The sequence below is a fragment of the Mustela nigripes genome, chromosome 1 (genome assembly GCF_022355385.1).
Source record: "Mustela nigripes isolate SB6536 chromosome 1, MUSNIG.SB6536, whole genome shotgun sequence".
NCBI lineage: Eukaryota > Metazoa > Chordata > Mammalia > Carnivora > Mustelidae > Mustela > Mustela nigripes.
Window position 1 is genome coordinate 34,494,502 of NC_081557.1, and position 12,166 is coordinate 34,506,667.

Genomic DNA, 12,166 nt, shown 5'->3' on the forward strand with positions numbered 1-12,166 from the left:
CTGCTTCCCTCTCTCTCTCTCTGCCTGCCTCTCCATCTACTTGTGATTTCTCTCTGTCAAATAAATAAATAAAATCTTTAAAAAAAAAAAAAATCCCATTTAGGGCGCCTGGGTGGCTCAGTGGGTTAAGCCGCTTCCTTCGGCTCAGGGTCCTGGGATCGAGTCCCGCATCGGGCTCTCTGCTCAGCAGGGAGCCTGCTTCCTCCTCTCTCTCTGGCTGCCTCTCTGCCTACTTGTGATCTCTCTCTGTCAAATAAATAAAATCTTAAAAAAAATTACTAAAATCCCATTTAATAATTTTGTCTGAGCACCACATTCAAAGAGGGACCACTGGCAAACTAGGGTATGTCTTAAAAAGAGACATCTGCAGTTTTCAGGAGCTAGAAGCTAAGTCTTTTAAGGAACCATTGAAAAGATTGGAAATGTTTTGCTTGAAGAAGATTTTTTTTTTTTATTTTTTGAAGAGAATATTAATTGAAGATAAGTCACTTCGTGGATCTGAGTTTCTTCATCTGTGAAATAAAGATGGTTATGTTGCGGGATCGTTGAGTGTGACAAGAATTCTTGAGATGTTTGGTGCAGCTTGGTTTATTTAATTAGAATGGGGATAGGACCCCTGGGCAAAAAAGAGCTTAACTTGTATGAAACTGGTGGTTATATGCTTAGTGCTCAAGGGGGAGGGGATGTGCAGGGAGTATTAAATCATTAGATGTCTTTGAATTTCTACTCATAAAACTACTTTCATAATATTTCTATGGTGCTTATCATTCAGTTTGATATTATTTATTGGTGAGATTTACATGAGACTCTTGAAGAATATAGCAACCTTTTTGAAACTGCAGGCTATCGGTAAGCCTTCTGGGCTAAAGGTGAACATTTTTTTGTTTCTGTCCCTTATCAGTTAAACTGGATGAGTTCTGGGATACATTTCCGGAGTAATACTTAAAGTTTGGAAAGTTCCCATGCAAGAGGAACTGGACTTTTTTCTTTCTCTGAAAGTTTTGTATTTTGAGGGCACCTGGGTTGCTCAGAGGGTTAAGCATCTGCCTTCAGCTCAGGTCGTGATCCCAGAGTCCTGGGATCAAGTCCCGAATTGGCCTCCTTGCTCATCAGGAAGTCTGCTGCTCCGTCTACTCTTCCCTCCTGCTTATGATCTCTCTTACTCTCTCTCAAATAAGTAAAATCTTTTTTTTTCTTTTTTAAGATTTTACTTATTTATTTTACAGAGAGAGAGATCACAAGCAGGCAGAGAGGCAGGCAGAGAGAGAGGAGGAAGCCGGCTCCCTGCTGAGCAGAGAGCCTGATGCAGGGCTCGATCCCAGAACCCTGACATCATGACCTGAACCGAAGGCAGCGGCTTAACCCACTGAGCCACCCAGGCGCCCCTCAAATAAGTAAAATCTTAAAAAAAAATAATAAAGTTTTGTAGTGTGGATATAGTTTCTCAAACCAATTCAGGAAGTAGGATAACTGAAAATCATGGTATTGTAAAAAAGATGAAATAGTGATATACTAAATTTCACAGTATATCAAGTATATTACCTTTGTGCTATAGTAAGTAGCATTTTTGTGCTAGATTTTAACAGATAAGTGGCAGCAGGTTCTGAAAGTTTTATAAAAAGGTTAAAATTAAGCAAATCCTATTTATATCTTTTGATGTGAATTGAGAAATTCAAGTTAGTAACTTAATTTTAAAGTCCATTGTTCCAGAAGATAGAACAAGGACCGATGAGGAAGAAAATTGAAGGAGGCAGATAATATAGTTAAATATTGACTGTAGGAGGCACCTGGGTGGCTCAGTGGGTTAAAGCCTTTGCCTTCAGCCCAGGTCATGATCCCAGGGTCCTGGGATCGAGCCCCGCATCGGGCTCTCTGCTCAGTGCAGAGCCTGCTTCTCTCTCTCTCTCTCTCTCTGCCTACCTCTCTGCCTACTTATGTTCTCTGTCAAATAAATAAATAAAATCTTAAAAAAAAAAGTTAAAAAAAATAAAATAAATATTGACTGTAGAACTTATAAGTAGTCATTTAATAATGATGGTTTCTAGCAGGTTATTTTAACACTTTTCCCTTATAGTCATATCTTGGAGGGGATAGCAGTGCGTATTCTTTATAATTACTTTACATGCTGAAGTATTCATTTCCTCTAAGAATTTATGCTTTGTGGTAAAAGAGTATTTTTCTTACTCAGCAAGCTTACTTCCTGTTTCCTTTTAGTGTCTTTTGTTCATAATCTAAAGGCTTTGGTTCAAATTTTTGTGACCAATACCAGGAAAAGGCAGCATAGAATTTAAAATTTGTCTTATGGCAACTTAAGTTTAAATCAGACTTTCAGTTAATAGCTATAAATTTAGCTATTTTGAGCAGATTGCAAAGATTTTAGTAATCAAATTATTTTCATAGAACTGGCTTTGCAAAGTTCTATGGGTTTTAGTTCTTTCTAAAAGTTAACTATATTAACATTATAAGCGTTTATATACCCCATTGGCAGAATCTCTATCATTAATTTTAAACAAGGAGAAATTTTTTTTTTTTTTTAAGATTTTAGTTATTTCATAGGGTGGTGGGGGGCAGAGGGAGAGGAGAATCCCAAGCACACTCCACACTGAAGTTTGAAGCATGTTTTGGGGCTTGATCTATAACCCTGAGATCATGATCTGCGCCAAAATCAAAAGTCACATGCTCAACTGACTGAACCACCCACGTGCCCCCAAGTAAGAGGGAATACTGAACAACATGATTTTCATTGTCTAGCTGATCGTAGTAAACTATTTCAATAGCTTAGTGAAGTATTTTTTTAAAACTATTTAAAAATTCATATAAAGAAGTGATTAACTTTGTTCCAAATAGTGACTGTTATAGACATATAATATTTACACACACATAACACTTAAAGTATATTTATTGAAAATTTAGGGGGCTCCTGAGTGGCTCAGTCATGAGCCTGCCTTTAGCTCTGGTCATCACAGGGTCCTGGGATTGAGCCCGGCATCGGGCTCCCTGCTCAGCAGAAAGCCTGCTTCTCCCTCTCCTACTCCCCCTGCTTGTGTTCCCTCTCTAAACCATGTCTCTCTGTCAAATAAAATCTTCTAAAAAAGAAAATTTGGTGTTGTGTTCAGTCTAATTTCTGGGACAATCTGGCATGAACCTTGCATCTGTGTAGGTGTAAAGCTTTCCCATTCTTAAAACTGTTTTGAAAAGTATATACTGGTAGAGTTTTGTGCATTATTTCAAACCTTCATCACTTTCTTTAATCCACCCTTTCCACCTCCTCTGGTGGATGACCTTAACTACTTTTTTTTTTTTTTTAAACTAGTGAGGTTAGGACCATTTTTTGTATGCATTTGCCCACCTCAGATTTGCCTCATCTTTCTGGTTTGGTTGGGGGAGCTATTCTTTCACTTTTTCAAAACTTAATTCTTCCACCTCTTTTCTTGTTTTTGTCTCCCCAGATTATTTTCTACCATTACTCTTTATTTTGTTTTGTTTTGTTTTTAAAGATTTTATTTATTTATTTGAGAGAGAGACAGTGAGAGAGAGCATGAGCGAGGAGAAGTTCAGAGGGAGAAGCAGACTCCCCGTGGAGCTGGGAGCCTGATGCAGGACTCGATCCCGGGACTCCGGGATCATGACCTGAGCCGAAAGCAGGTCAACCAACCAACTGAGTCACCCAGGCGTCCCCCATTACTCTTTAAAGAAGAATTTGTAGTTACTGCCTTTACAGTCTCCTGTTTTCATTGTATTGCAGAAACTTGTTTCTGGTAATATGAATACTAATTGCCAATCTAGTGAGCAGAATCATTGTCCAACTCTTTTGCTTCATTTAAAACAGCTGACTGCATCCTTTCCTTGAAACTTCTTTTCTGTGCTCTAGTTAAATCTACTTCCTAGTTTCTTTCCTGTAATCCTCCTTTTTCTTTGTCTAGCTTCTAAACATAGGCTTTTCTCCAAGGTTTTGCTCTTGTTGTCTTTAATATCTCTTACCTTTACTCTCTTGGTTGGTGCTTAATTTTGAAGCTCCAAGTTAGGTTGAAAGCTACTGCTCTACATTCCTGCAGTGATATGACTCCTTGGTTCTCTGTGGTTGAGATGCTCTGATAGTTAATTTTATGTGTCCCTTTGATTGTGCTCAGACATTTGGTCAAACATTAATCTGGGGTTGTCTGAGGGTGTTTCTGGATGAGATTAATATTTGAATCAATAGACTGAGTAAAGGCAGATTGCCCTCCCTATTGTGGGTGGACCTCATCCAACCAGTTCGATGCCTGAATAAAACAAAGCACCCTGACCCTACTTCTAATGAGGGGAAATTCCTCCAGCCTGACTGCCTTTGAGCTGGAACTTGGGTTTTTTTCCTGCCTTTGGACTCCCAACTGAAATATCAGCTCTTTCTGGGTCTTGAGCCTGCTGGACTAAGATGAAAACTATACCATTATCTCCGGGGTCTCCAGCTTGCCAACTGACAGACCTGTCAGTTTCTATAATTACAGGAGCCAATGCTTTATAGTAAATCTCTTTACAAATTATATATGTGGGATATTGCTCCCTCACTGATCTTGATGGATGCCTACAGCCATTAGCAGAGAGAAATTTCCCAGTAGAAAATAGCAGAAATTAAATGATCCTCAAATCTGTGCCTTTAGCTCTGGAATAGGATACTTCTAGATGGTAACCAACTACATGGATTTACAAACCTAAACTTTCTTACTAGAGAACTCCCTGTCTTCCCCCCCACAGACCTTTCTTACTTCTGTATATTAGATAATAGCATTAGCAATTTTTTGTCTCTTTCATTTGTTGAAAAATATTTGAGGATACAGTGTGTGGGTTACAGATGAATCATTCACAGACCTAATCCTTAAAGAACTTGGTTTAGAAGGAGAGACATTGTATGTGCATATAACTGTAGTACAAAATAGAAAGCCTTGAATGCTACATAAAGGTTTGCGCAAGATCAAGGGAGAAAAGAGGTTATTTGATGCCTAGGTTGATTGGAATTAAAGGGAGGGATTGGGGGCAAAAGTTGAGGGAATAGTGTAAAATGTTAAAAAAAAAAATAAATTGTTCCAGGAAGAATGGAGAAAAACAAAAACCCTAAATGTTACTATATGAGGTGACACATTGGCAGTTCAGCTGTTTTTCACTTGTAAGAACAAAATGAAAACAGAACATTTTGAGTTAACTTTTCAGGTGGTGTTTTTATCTTGATGTATGACTAGAGAGATAGTTGTAGTCTGTTTCTGTCACTGTCAGTTGAAACTTATATAGAATATTGCAGAAATTAAATGATCTGTGTGATCTATGATCTATAATCTTCTTGAAAGGAAAGACCTAATTCATGAAAGGTACTCTGAATAGTACAATTTTTTTGGGTTAAAAAAAAATCTATAAATGCCACTAAGGAGATTCAAAATCTGTTAATAAGTAAAACATGAAAAAGAATTAAAGGGGACGCCTGGGTGGCTCAGTTGGTTAAGCAGCTGCCTTTGGCTCAGGTTATGATCCCAGCATCCTGGGATCGAGTCCCACATCGGGCTCCTTGCTCCGCAGGGAGCCTGCTTCTCCCTCTGACTCTGCCTTCCACTCTGTCTGCCTGTGCTCGCTCTCGCTCTCTCTCTCTGACAAATAAATAAATAAAATCTTAAAAAAAAAAAGAATTAAAGAAGGAAAGATGATTATTGGGTCATGCAAAAGTATACGTTTTCTATATAGCATTGCTCCTGCAAAGGTCATAATATTGTTTTTCTCATTATGTTTTTAAGTTTTTTTTAGGGAGGCCTTTTTGAGAGGTGAGAATGGCAGAGTGATTAAGCATGTGATTCTGAAGCTAAGCTGCCTGGTTTGAAATCTTAACTCTGATTGTATTAGCTGTGTGACCTTGTGTTAATTAACTTTTCTGTGCCTCATTGTAAAATGGGGATTATACTACCCATCTACAAAAGCTTTGTAAGTGGGATGCTTGGGTGGCTCAGTTGGTTGGACGACTGCCTTCGGCTCAGGTCATGATCCTGGAGTCCCAGGATGGAATCCCACATTGGGCTCCCAGCTCCATGGGGAGTCTGCTTCTCCCTCTGACCTTCTCTGCACTCATGCTCTCTCTCACTGTCTCTCTCTCTCAAATAAATAAATAAAATCTTTAAAAAAAAAAAAAAAAGCTTTGTAAGAAATAAATAAAACATATTTTAAAATTTCATATAGCAGGGCTTGACATGTAATAAATGCTCAGTATTTGCTAGATTGGGGGGGGTGGTAAAATACACATAAGCAGTTACTGTCTTAACCATTTTTAATTGTATAGTTCACTGGTATTAAATACATTTCATACTGTTGTACAGCCATCACTACCATCCATCGCCATAACTTTTCATCATATAAAACTGAAATTATACTTACGAATAACTCTCTATTCTCCCTTTCCCAAATTGAACCAATGATTGGGTGTTTTCTGACCCAGAGATTTAAGTTCTACAAGAATATAACATTGAGTAAAATTAGATTATCTTCAGAGGGCTTTCACATTATGATAAATATAAAACAGAATGTGATGATACGGTGTTTGGTTCAGACTAAGTACTTAAAGGTGGCAGGAGGGGAGAACAGGATATGATTCAAACTAATTGGAACATAGAAATCATTTGGGAAGTTCTGGGAAATGTGACTGGATTAGATTATGGCAAATTTGATATGTCAGGCCAGAGAATTTTTAGGAATATCAAATCCCATTTTCAGGGTTGTATGGTTTATTTGCTATAGTTCTTGTTTCTGTAACACAAATTAACTCATATAATTGGTAAATATTGGCTTGATGTCAGTAAAATGGAGACGTGGCATTTGTTCAAACACAATTTTTCCAGCATGTAACATTTTAAAACAAAAAGAACAAACTTTCTCATAATTAAAAAGAAATCCTTAGTAATATGAGAAAATATTAAGGAAAACATTGGAAATTCTGCAGAAGTGTTGTCTTGTAGTGAAGATGGTGGTTGAATGAGTGGTGTCAAGAGTGATTCCATGTTCCACAGTGTTAAGCTCTCTGGTGAAGACCAGTAAGTGCAGACAAAGTTGTGAAGACCTTTCTCTTTGCTTTAAGAACTTTCATGAAGATGTACATCCTAGATTATATATTTTTTTCTAGATTGTAATTTAACTTCATTGAAATTGGTCTTGAGTAGAAGCAGGAGTTCCAGGGTTTAAGGCTTCAGAGGATCGAAGACCATAATGCTAGCTAGGTGCAAATTCAAGTGGAGATTTAACTGTGCACATATTTTTATAAGGACTTACTATTTTAGTTGAGGCCTTGATTACAAAGTTAAGTGGATTTTGAATAGTTTGCCTTAACTCTGTTTTTCCCATGAGTTGTGTTATTTTTAGTTGTGATTTTTCTAGAACTCAAGGTTTGTTTTGTGTTTTTTCCCCCCTTAAATGTGCATATCCCATTCTAGGAGAAAGGGCTCTGATACGTTTTAAAAGAAGGAAATTCATAAAGGAGTTGTTGCTGTAATTTTTCTGAGAAGGTTTTTGTGTGTGCCATGGTCATTGAACTCCATTAGAATTCTTGAAATATATGTACTGTATTCTCATTCACTTAGTTTTGAGTTGAGAATATTCCAATTTTAATTTAATTGAATTTCAAAGGAAATTTACATTTGAAATTTGTGTCAGACTAAGTATTTTTATATAGTAAATCAAAACACCTCTAAATGGGGGTGCCTTGGTGACCTGGTCCATTAAGCATCTTTTGGTTTCAGCTCAGGTTATGATCTCAAGGTCGTGGATTGTGGATCTAGCCCTGAGTTGGGCTCTGCATTCAACATGGAGTTGGTTTAACATTCTTTCCTTCTTCCTCTCCCTTCTCCTCTGCTCCCTCCCCCAACCTCACCACTCAGGCACTTGCACAAATAGGCACGCTTCCCTCTCAAATAAAATCCTTTTTAAAAAAGACAGTTCCAAATGGACTCTGCTCTTTGGCTCTGCTTGGGTAGTGAATTTATCTCTTTGAAGTATTGCACACAGAGTTTGATCAGACATAAACTTAACTTTTAAAGGACTGTCAGGATGTGTGCATAATAAGATGGAAAATGCCTGCTAACTCCTAAAACTCATTCTCTTACATAAAGAACCAGCTGCCTTTTTGGAATTGGGCCAAAGTTGAAAAAATAGAATTTCTGGTTACTAGAGGAGTCCCAAATGGGCTTGATCTTTTCACTTTCTTAAAACAGTGTAGTCCTTTAATTTTATTCAGCCGTTAACTTTCTGAAGCATTTATTTTGGGAAGGTTTTGAATGGAAATCTCTTCAGCATTCCATTCTTGTTGACCAGTACAAAGTACAACCTACTACTTTTGAGCAAGTAAAACCAATGAACTTCAAGGCTTAGCTGGTATTACTTTCACAAAGATAGAAATCTAAAATATAAAACTTTGCTATTGATATGATTTGTTTTTCCTTTATATCTTTGTATATACTTTTGTAAAAACGTGTTTGTGCTTTACTGCTGTTTAACATTTAGAGATCTTTTACTTTTAAAATAAAAACATTTTTTTGGTTACAGAAAGACCCAAATGGGACCAGTGGTTTGTCAACCGGAAGTTCTCTTGTACAAGAAATTGAAGTACAGAATGAGGAAGTGGCAGCTTTTTGTCAGTCCATTACAAAGTAAGGAATTTTTCTTATAAAGTTTTTTTATTAAATACTTTTAAAAAGTTAACTTGAAAACAAGAATAGTACTAATAATTCTAAGATTTTTAAAATTTCAGTTATCTTCTCCCTGTGGCTAAAATTTCAAGACCATTAATTAACACATTAACAGCAATTGTATCTAAACCTGTATCCTTCCTAACCTGTTTAGTTTGTGAATACTTAGAAGAAAAAATTGAGGTCAGACAGTAATTTCACTGTTAACCATTGAAAACATGGCTTAAACATATAGAAGTTTTGGTGCACTTTAAAAATCTGTTTTTGTTTTAGGGAGACAATTTACTGTAAACTTTCTGACATCCTTTAAGAGATGCTTGTACAACAGGAGTTTATAGCAGCAAATGTTAGAAAAATGCATTTCTGAAATATTCTTTTTATCTTAAATATGTCTAATACTTCTTATAGATGAGGAAACAGACTCAGAGAAGTTACCTACTAAAATTTACTCAGCTAGCCAGCAGCGGAGTCAGGTCTCCTTTGCTTTTGGTTCAGTTTGTTTTCTTTCCATTGTATCACTATATTAATCGACTTCTGTTGTGAGTGCTAGAAACCCATCTTAAACTAGCTTAAAGAACAGTCATGTATTGATTCATAAACCCCTATAGCAGAAAGAGGAAGGACGGAACAGAGCTCAGTTACAGCAAGATCTTGGAATTTACATGCTTGAGTTGATCTCTCCTCCCTGTGATTCCCCTTTCCCATTTTCATCCTTTCTTTCTTCCTGCCCTTCCTCCCTGAATGTTGGCTTCATTTTCTACTACTGCAGGTGGGGTTTTGAAGGCAGGGAATATAGCCACTTGTAGCTTACTTAGACTTTATATTCTAATGGTCTTGCAGGAAGGGAGGAAAGGGAGTCCCCTCAGCCAACACCAGATAGAAAAATCCCACGGAAGGAAAGAGTGGAACAACAAACATTGTGGCCAAGGGGTTGAAATCTGTTATTGGAAGAAAGTATATCACCAGTGAGGGATTTATTCATTGAATTCAGTATTTTCCTCAGTGTGGTCTGCTGTAAGTGAAGCAGAGTGTGGGGTTCCCAAATCATTTTTGAGTATATACTTCATTTTAATGTTTAAGGAACTTAATAACTGGATTTTCTAGACAATTGGTAATATTTCATTAAAATTCTGTCTTTGTTACCTCTTAACCAACATTTCTTCAGAATACCTTAGGGGAGAAAAAGAAGAAAAATATCAGTAGAGGTACTTTTTCTTCTCTGTGGAAAGGTTTTTAAGATAGAAGAGACATTTAGGTGACTTAATATTCAAATTACATGTATTATAAATTATCTGTGCCTTCATGTCATTATACCATATGTGTGTGTGTGGTTAATAATTTGGAAATACTCTTTTGCCTTAATTTTGGAAGTAATCTGTTATGTGTTTATCTAGTTCCTTCAGTTTTCTCCCTAAAAAAGCCCTATATGCTTTCTGTTAGACTGTTTTGAGTGACTGTTGCATTTAAGCTTTGCAGGTTGGGAAATTAGCCTGTCTTGAGATCTACCTTTCTCCGCATTTGAATCGTATAGTTATTTACACAGACTCTGCCACTAAGCTAAAATGATTATTTTTATTTATACACGTGCACAGTGGTTTATGTAATCTGAAACCCCAGATGAAGTAAGGAGAGAATGACTTCTTTTTGTAATTTTATTTCCATTAGTAGAGAGTGATTCCAAAAAATATTTCAGAGAAGTAAGAAGCAGAGGTGTTTTTGGAGCCATCTTCTAGGCTTTTCACTTCTTCCCCTGCGACTTTGGAGATTGGGGTCAGGAGATATCCCTTGAAGAAATTAATAATTAAATTTCCTGAACTGTAGAACCACATTAAATAAGCAAACTAAGGGGCACTTGGGTGGCTCAGTTGGTTGAGCATCTGACTCTTGGTTTTGGCTGTAGTCATTATCTCATGGGTTTGGAGATTGAGCCCCAGTTAGGGCTCTGTGCTCAGCAGGGAGTCTGCTTGGGATTCTCTCCTCTGCTCCTCCCCTACTCATGCACTCTTTCTCAGTATCTCTAAAATAAATAAATCTGGGCGCCTGGTGGCTCAGTTGGTTGTGTGGCTGCCTTCGGCTCAAGTCATGATCCCGGACTTCCAGGATCGAGTCCCACATCCGGCTCCCTGCTCCTTGGGGAGTCAGCTTCTCCCTCTGACTTTCTCCTCTCTCATGCTCTCTCTCACTCATTCTCTCTCAAATGAATAAATAAATAAAATCATTTTAAAAATAAATAAATAAATAAATCTTTAAAAAATAATAAAAATAAGCCAAGAAGGCTGTTTCTTTGGTGATGACAGAGAGGTGGAAATTTGAGAGAAAATGACAATTAGAGTTTAAAAAGTAATCTGTATTGTTATAACTTAAGAATATCAAGCTCCAGTGTATGAGAGTATCCATAAAAACACCTCTGATGGTTTATTTAAATAATTCAGCAGTTTAATTTGCTTTTGTGTGTTTAAAAATTTAGTTATAAACAAAACAAAAAAAACCCCAACTTTAAAGAATCTGTTATCATTTTAGTTTTTCCCCAATTTGGATAAAGCAGACAAAACCATAAAAATAAAGAAATGTCAGTTTTGCAGAAACAAAATGACTTTTTTTTCTGGATTATCTTCTACGATGTCAAGCAGAGATAGAGCTCATTTAAAATTAAAAAATCCCAACATGGGGTTCCATTTCACTACCCTGAGCTCATGACCTGAGCCAAAGCCAAGGGTCAGGCACTCATCTGACAGCTCCACCCCTCATTTATAAAATTTTTTTATGGTGATAAAACATACATAGTGTGAAATTTGCTATTTTAACCAGTTTTACATGTGCAGGTATGTGATATTATGTACATTCACGTTGCTGTGTAAAAAAGGGACTTGTTTTTTTGAAGTTTTTATTGAAATTCTAGTTAACATATAAGTGCAGTATTTCCATGTATCACCGGTGCTCATCATAGTAAGTGTGCTCTGTAATTCCCATCACCTATTTAACCCCATCCCTTCACCCACCTCCTCTCTGGTGACCATCACTTTGTTCTTTGTAGTTAAGAGTCTGTTTCTTGGGAGCACCTGAGTGGCTCATTCAGTTAAGGAAGGGTCTGACTTGATCTAAGCTCAGGTGAGTTCAAGCTCCATGCTGGACTTCATACTCGGCATGGAACCTACATCAAAAAAAGAGAGAGAGAGAGAGAGAGAGAGTCTGTTTCTTGGTTTTTACCTTTCTCTTTTCCCCAACCCCAGTGGCTCATTTGCTTGTTTCTTAAATTCCACATATGAGTGAAATCATACGGTATTTGTCTTTTCCTGACTGACTTCTCTTAGCGTAATACTCTCCTCCAGCTCCATCCATGTCATTGCAAATGGCAAGCTTTCATTCTTTGTTATGGCTGAATAATACTCCATTATTCCAATATTCCTATCTCTTCATTATCCATTCATCATTCAATGGACACTTGAGCTGTTTCCATAATTTGGCTATTATAAATA

The 12,166-nt window shown here is 37.1% G+C and overlaps 1 protein-coding gene and 1 long non-coding RNA gene across 3 annotated transcripts in view; one reads left to right on the top strand and one right to left on the bottom strand.

Moving 5' to 3' along the window:
- LOC132022449 (uncharacterized) overlaps nt 1-4,080 on the bottom strand; it is a 13,559-nt gene extending 9,479 nt beyond the window's left edge. The window contains exon 1 of the long non-coding RNA XR_009405586.1: nt 3,982-4,080. This is a non-coding gene — a long non-coding RNA (uncharacterized LOC132022449). The remainder of the gene's footprint in view (nt 1-3,981) is intronic.
- PIK3C2A (phosphatidylinositol-4-phosphate 3-kinase catalytic subunit type 2 alpha) overlaps nt 1-12,166 on the top strand; it is a 104,383-nt gene that overhangs the window by 30,719 nt on the left and 61,498 nt on the right. For both annotated transcript variants that reach the window (XM_059407689.1, XM_059407695.1), the window contains exon 3: nt 8,548-8,651. In XM_059407689.1, coding sequence (XP_059263672.1) covers nt 8,548-8,651 — 104 coding nt within the window. The remainder of the gene's footprint in view (nt 1-8,547; nt 8,652-12,166) is intronic.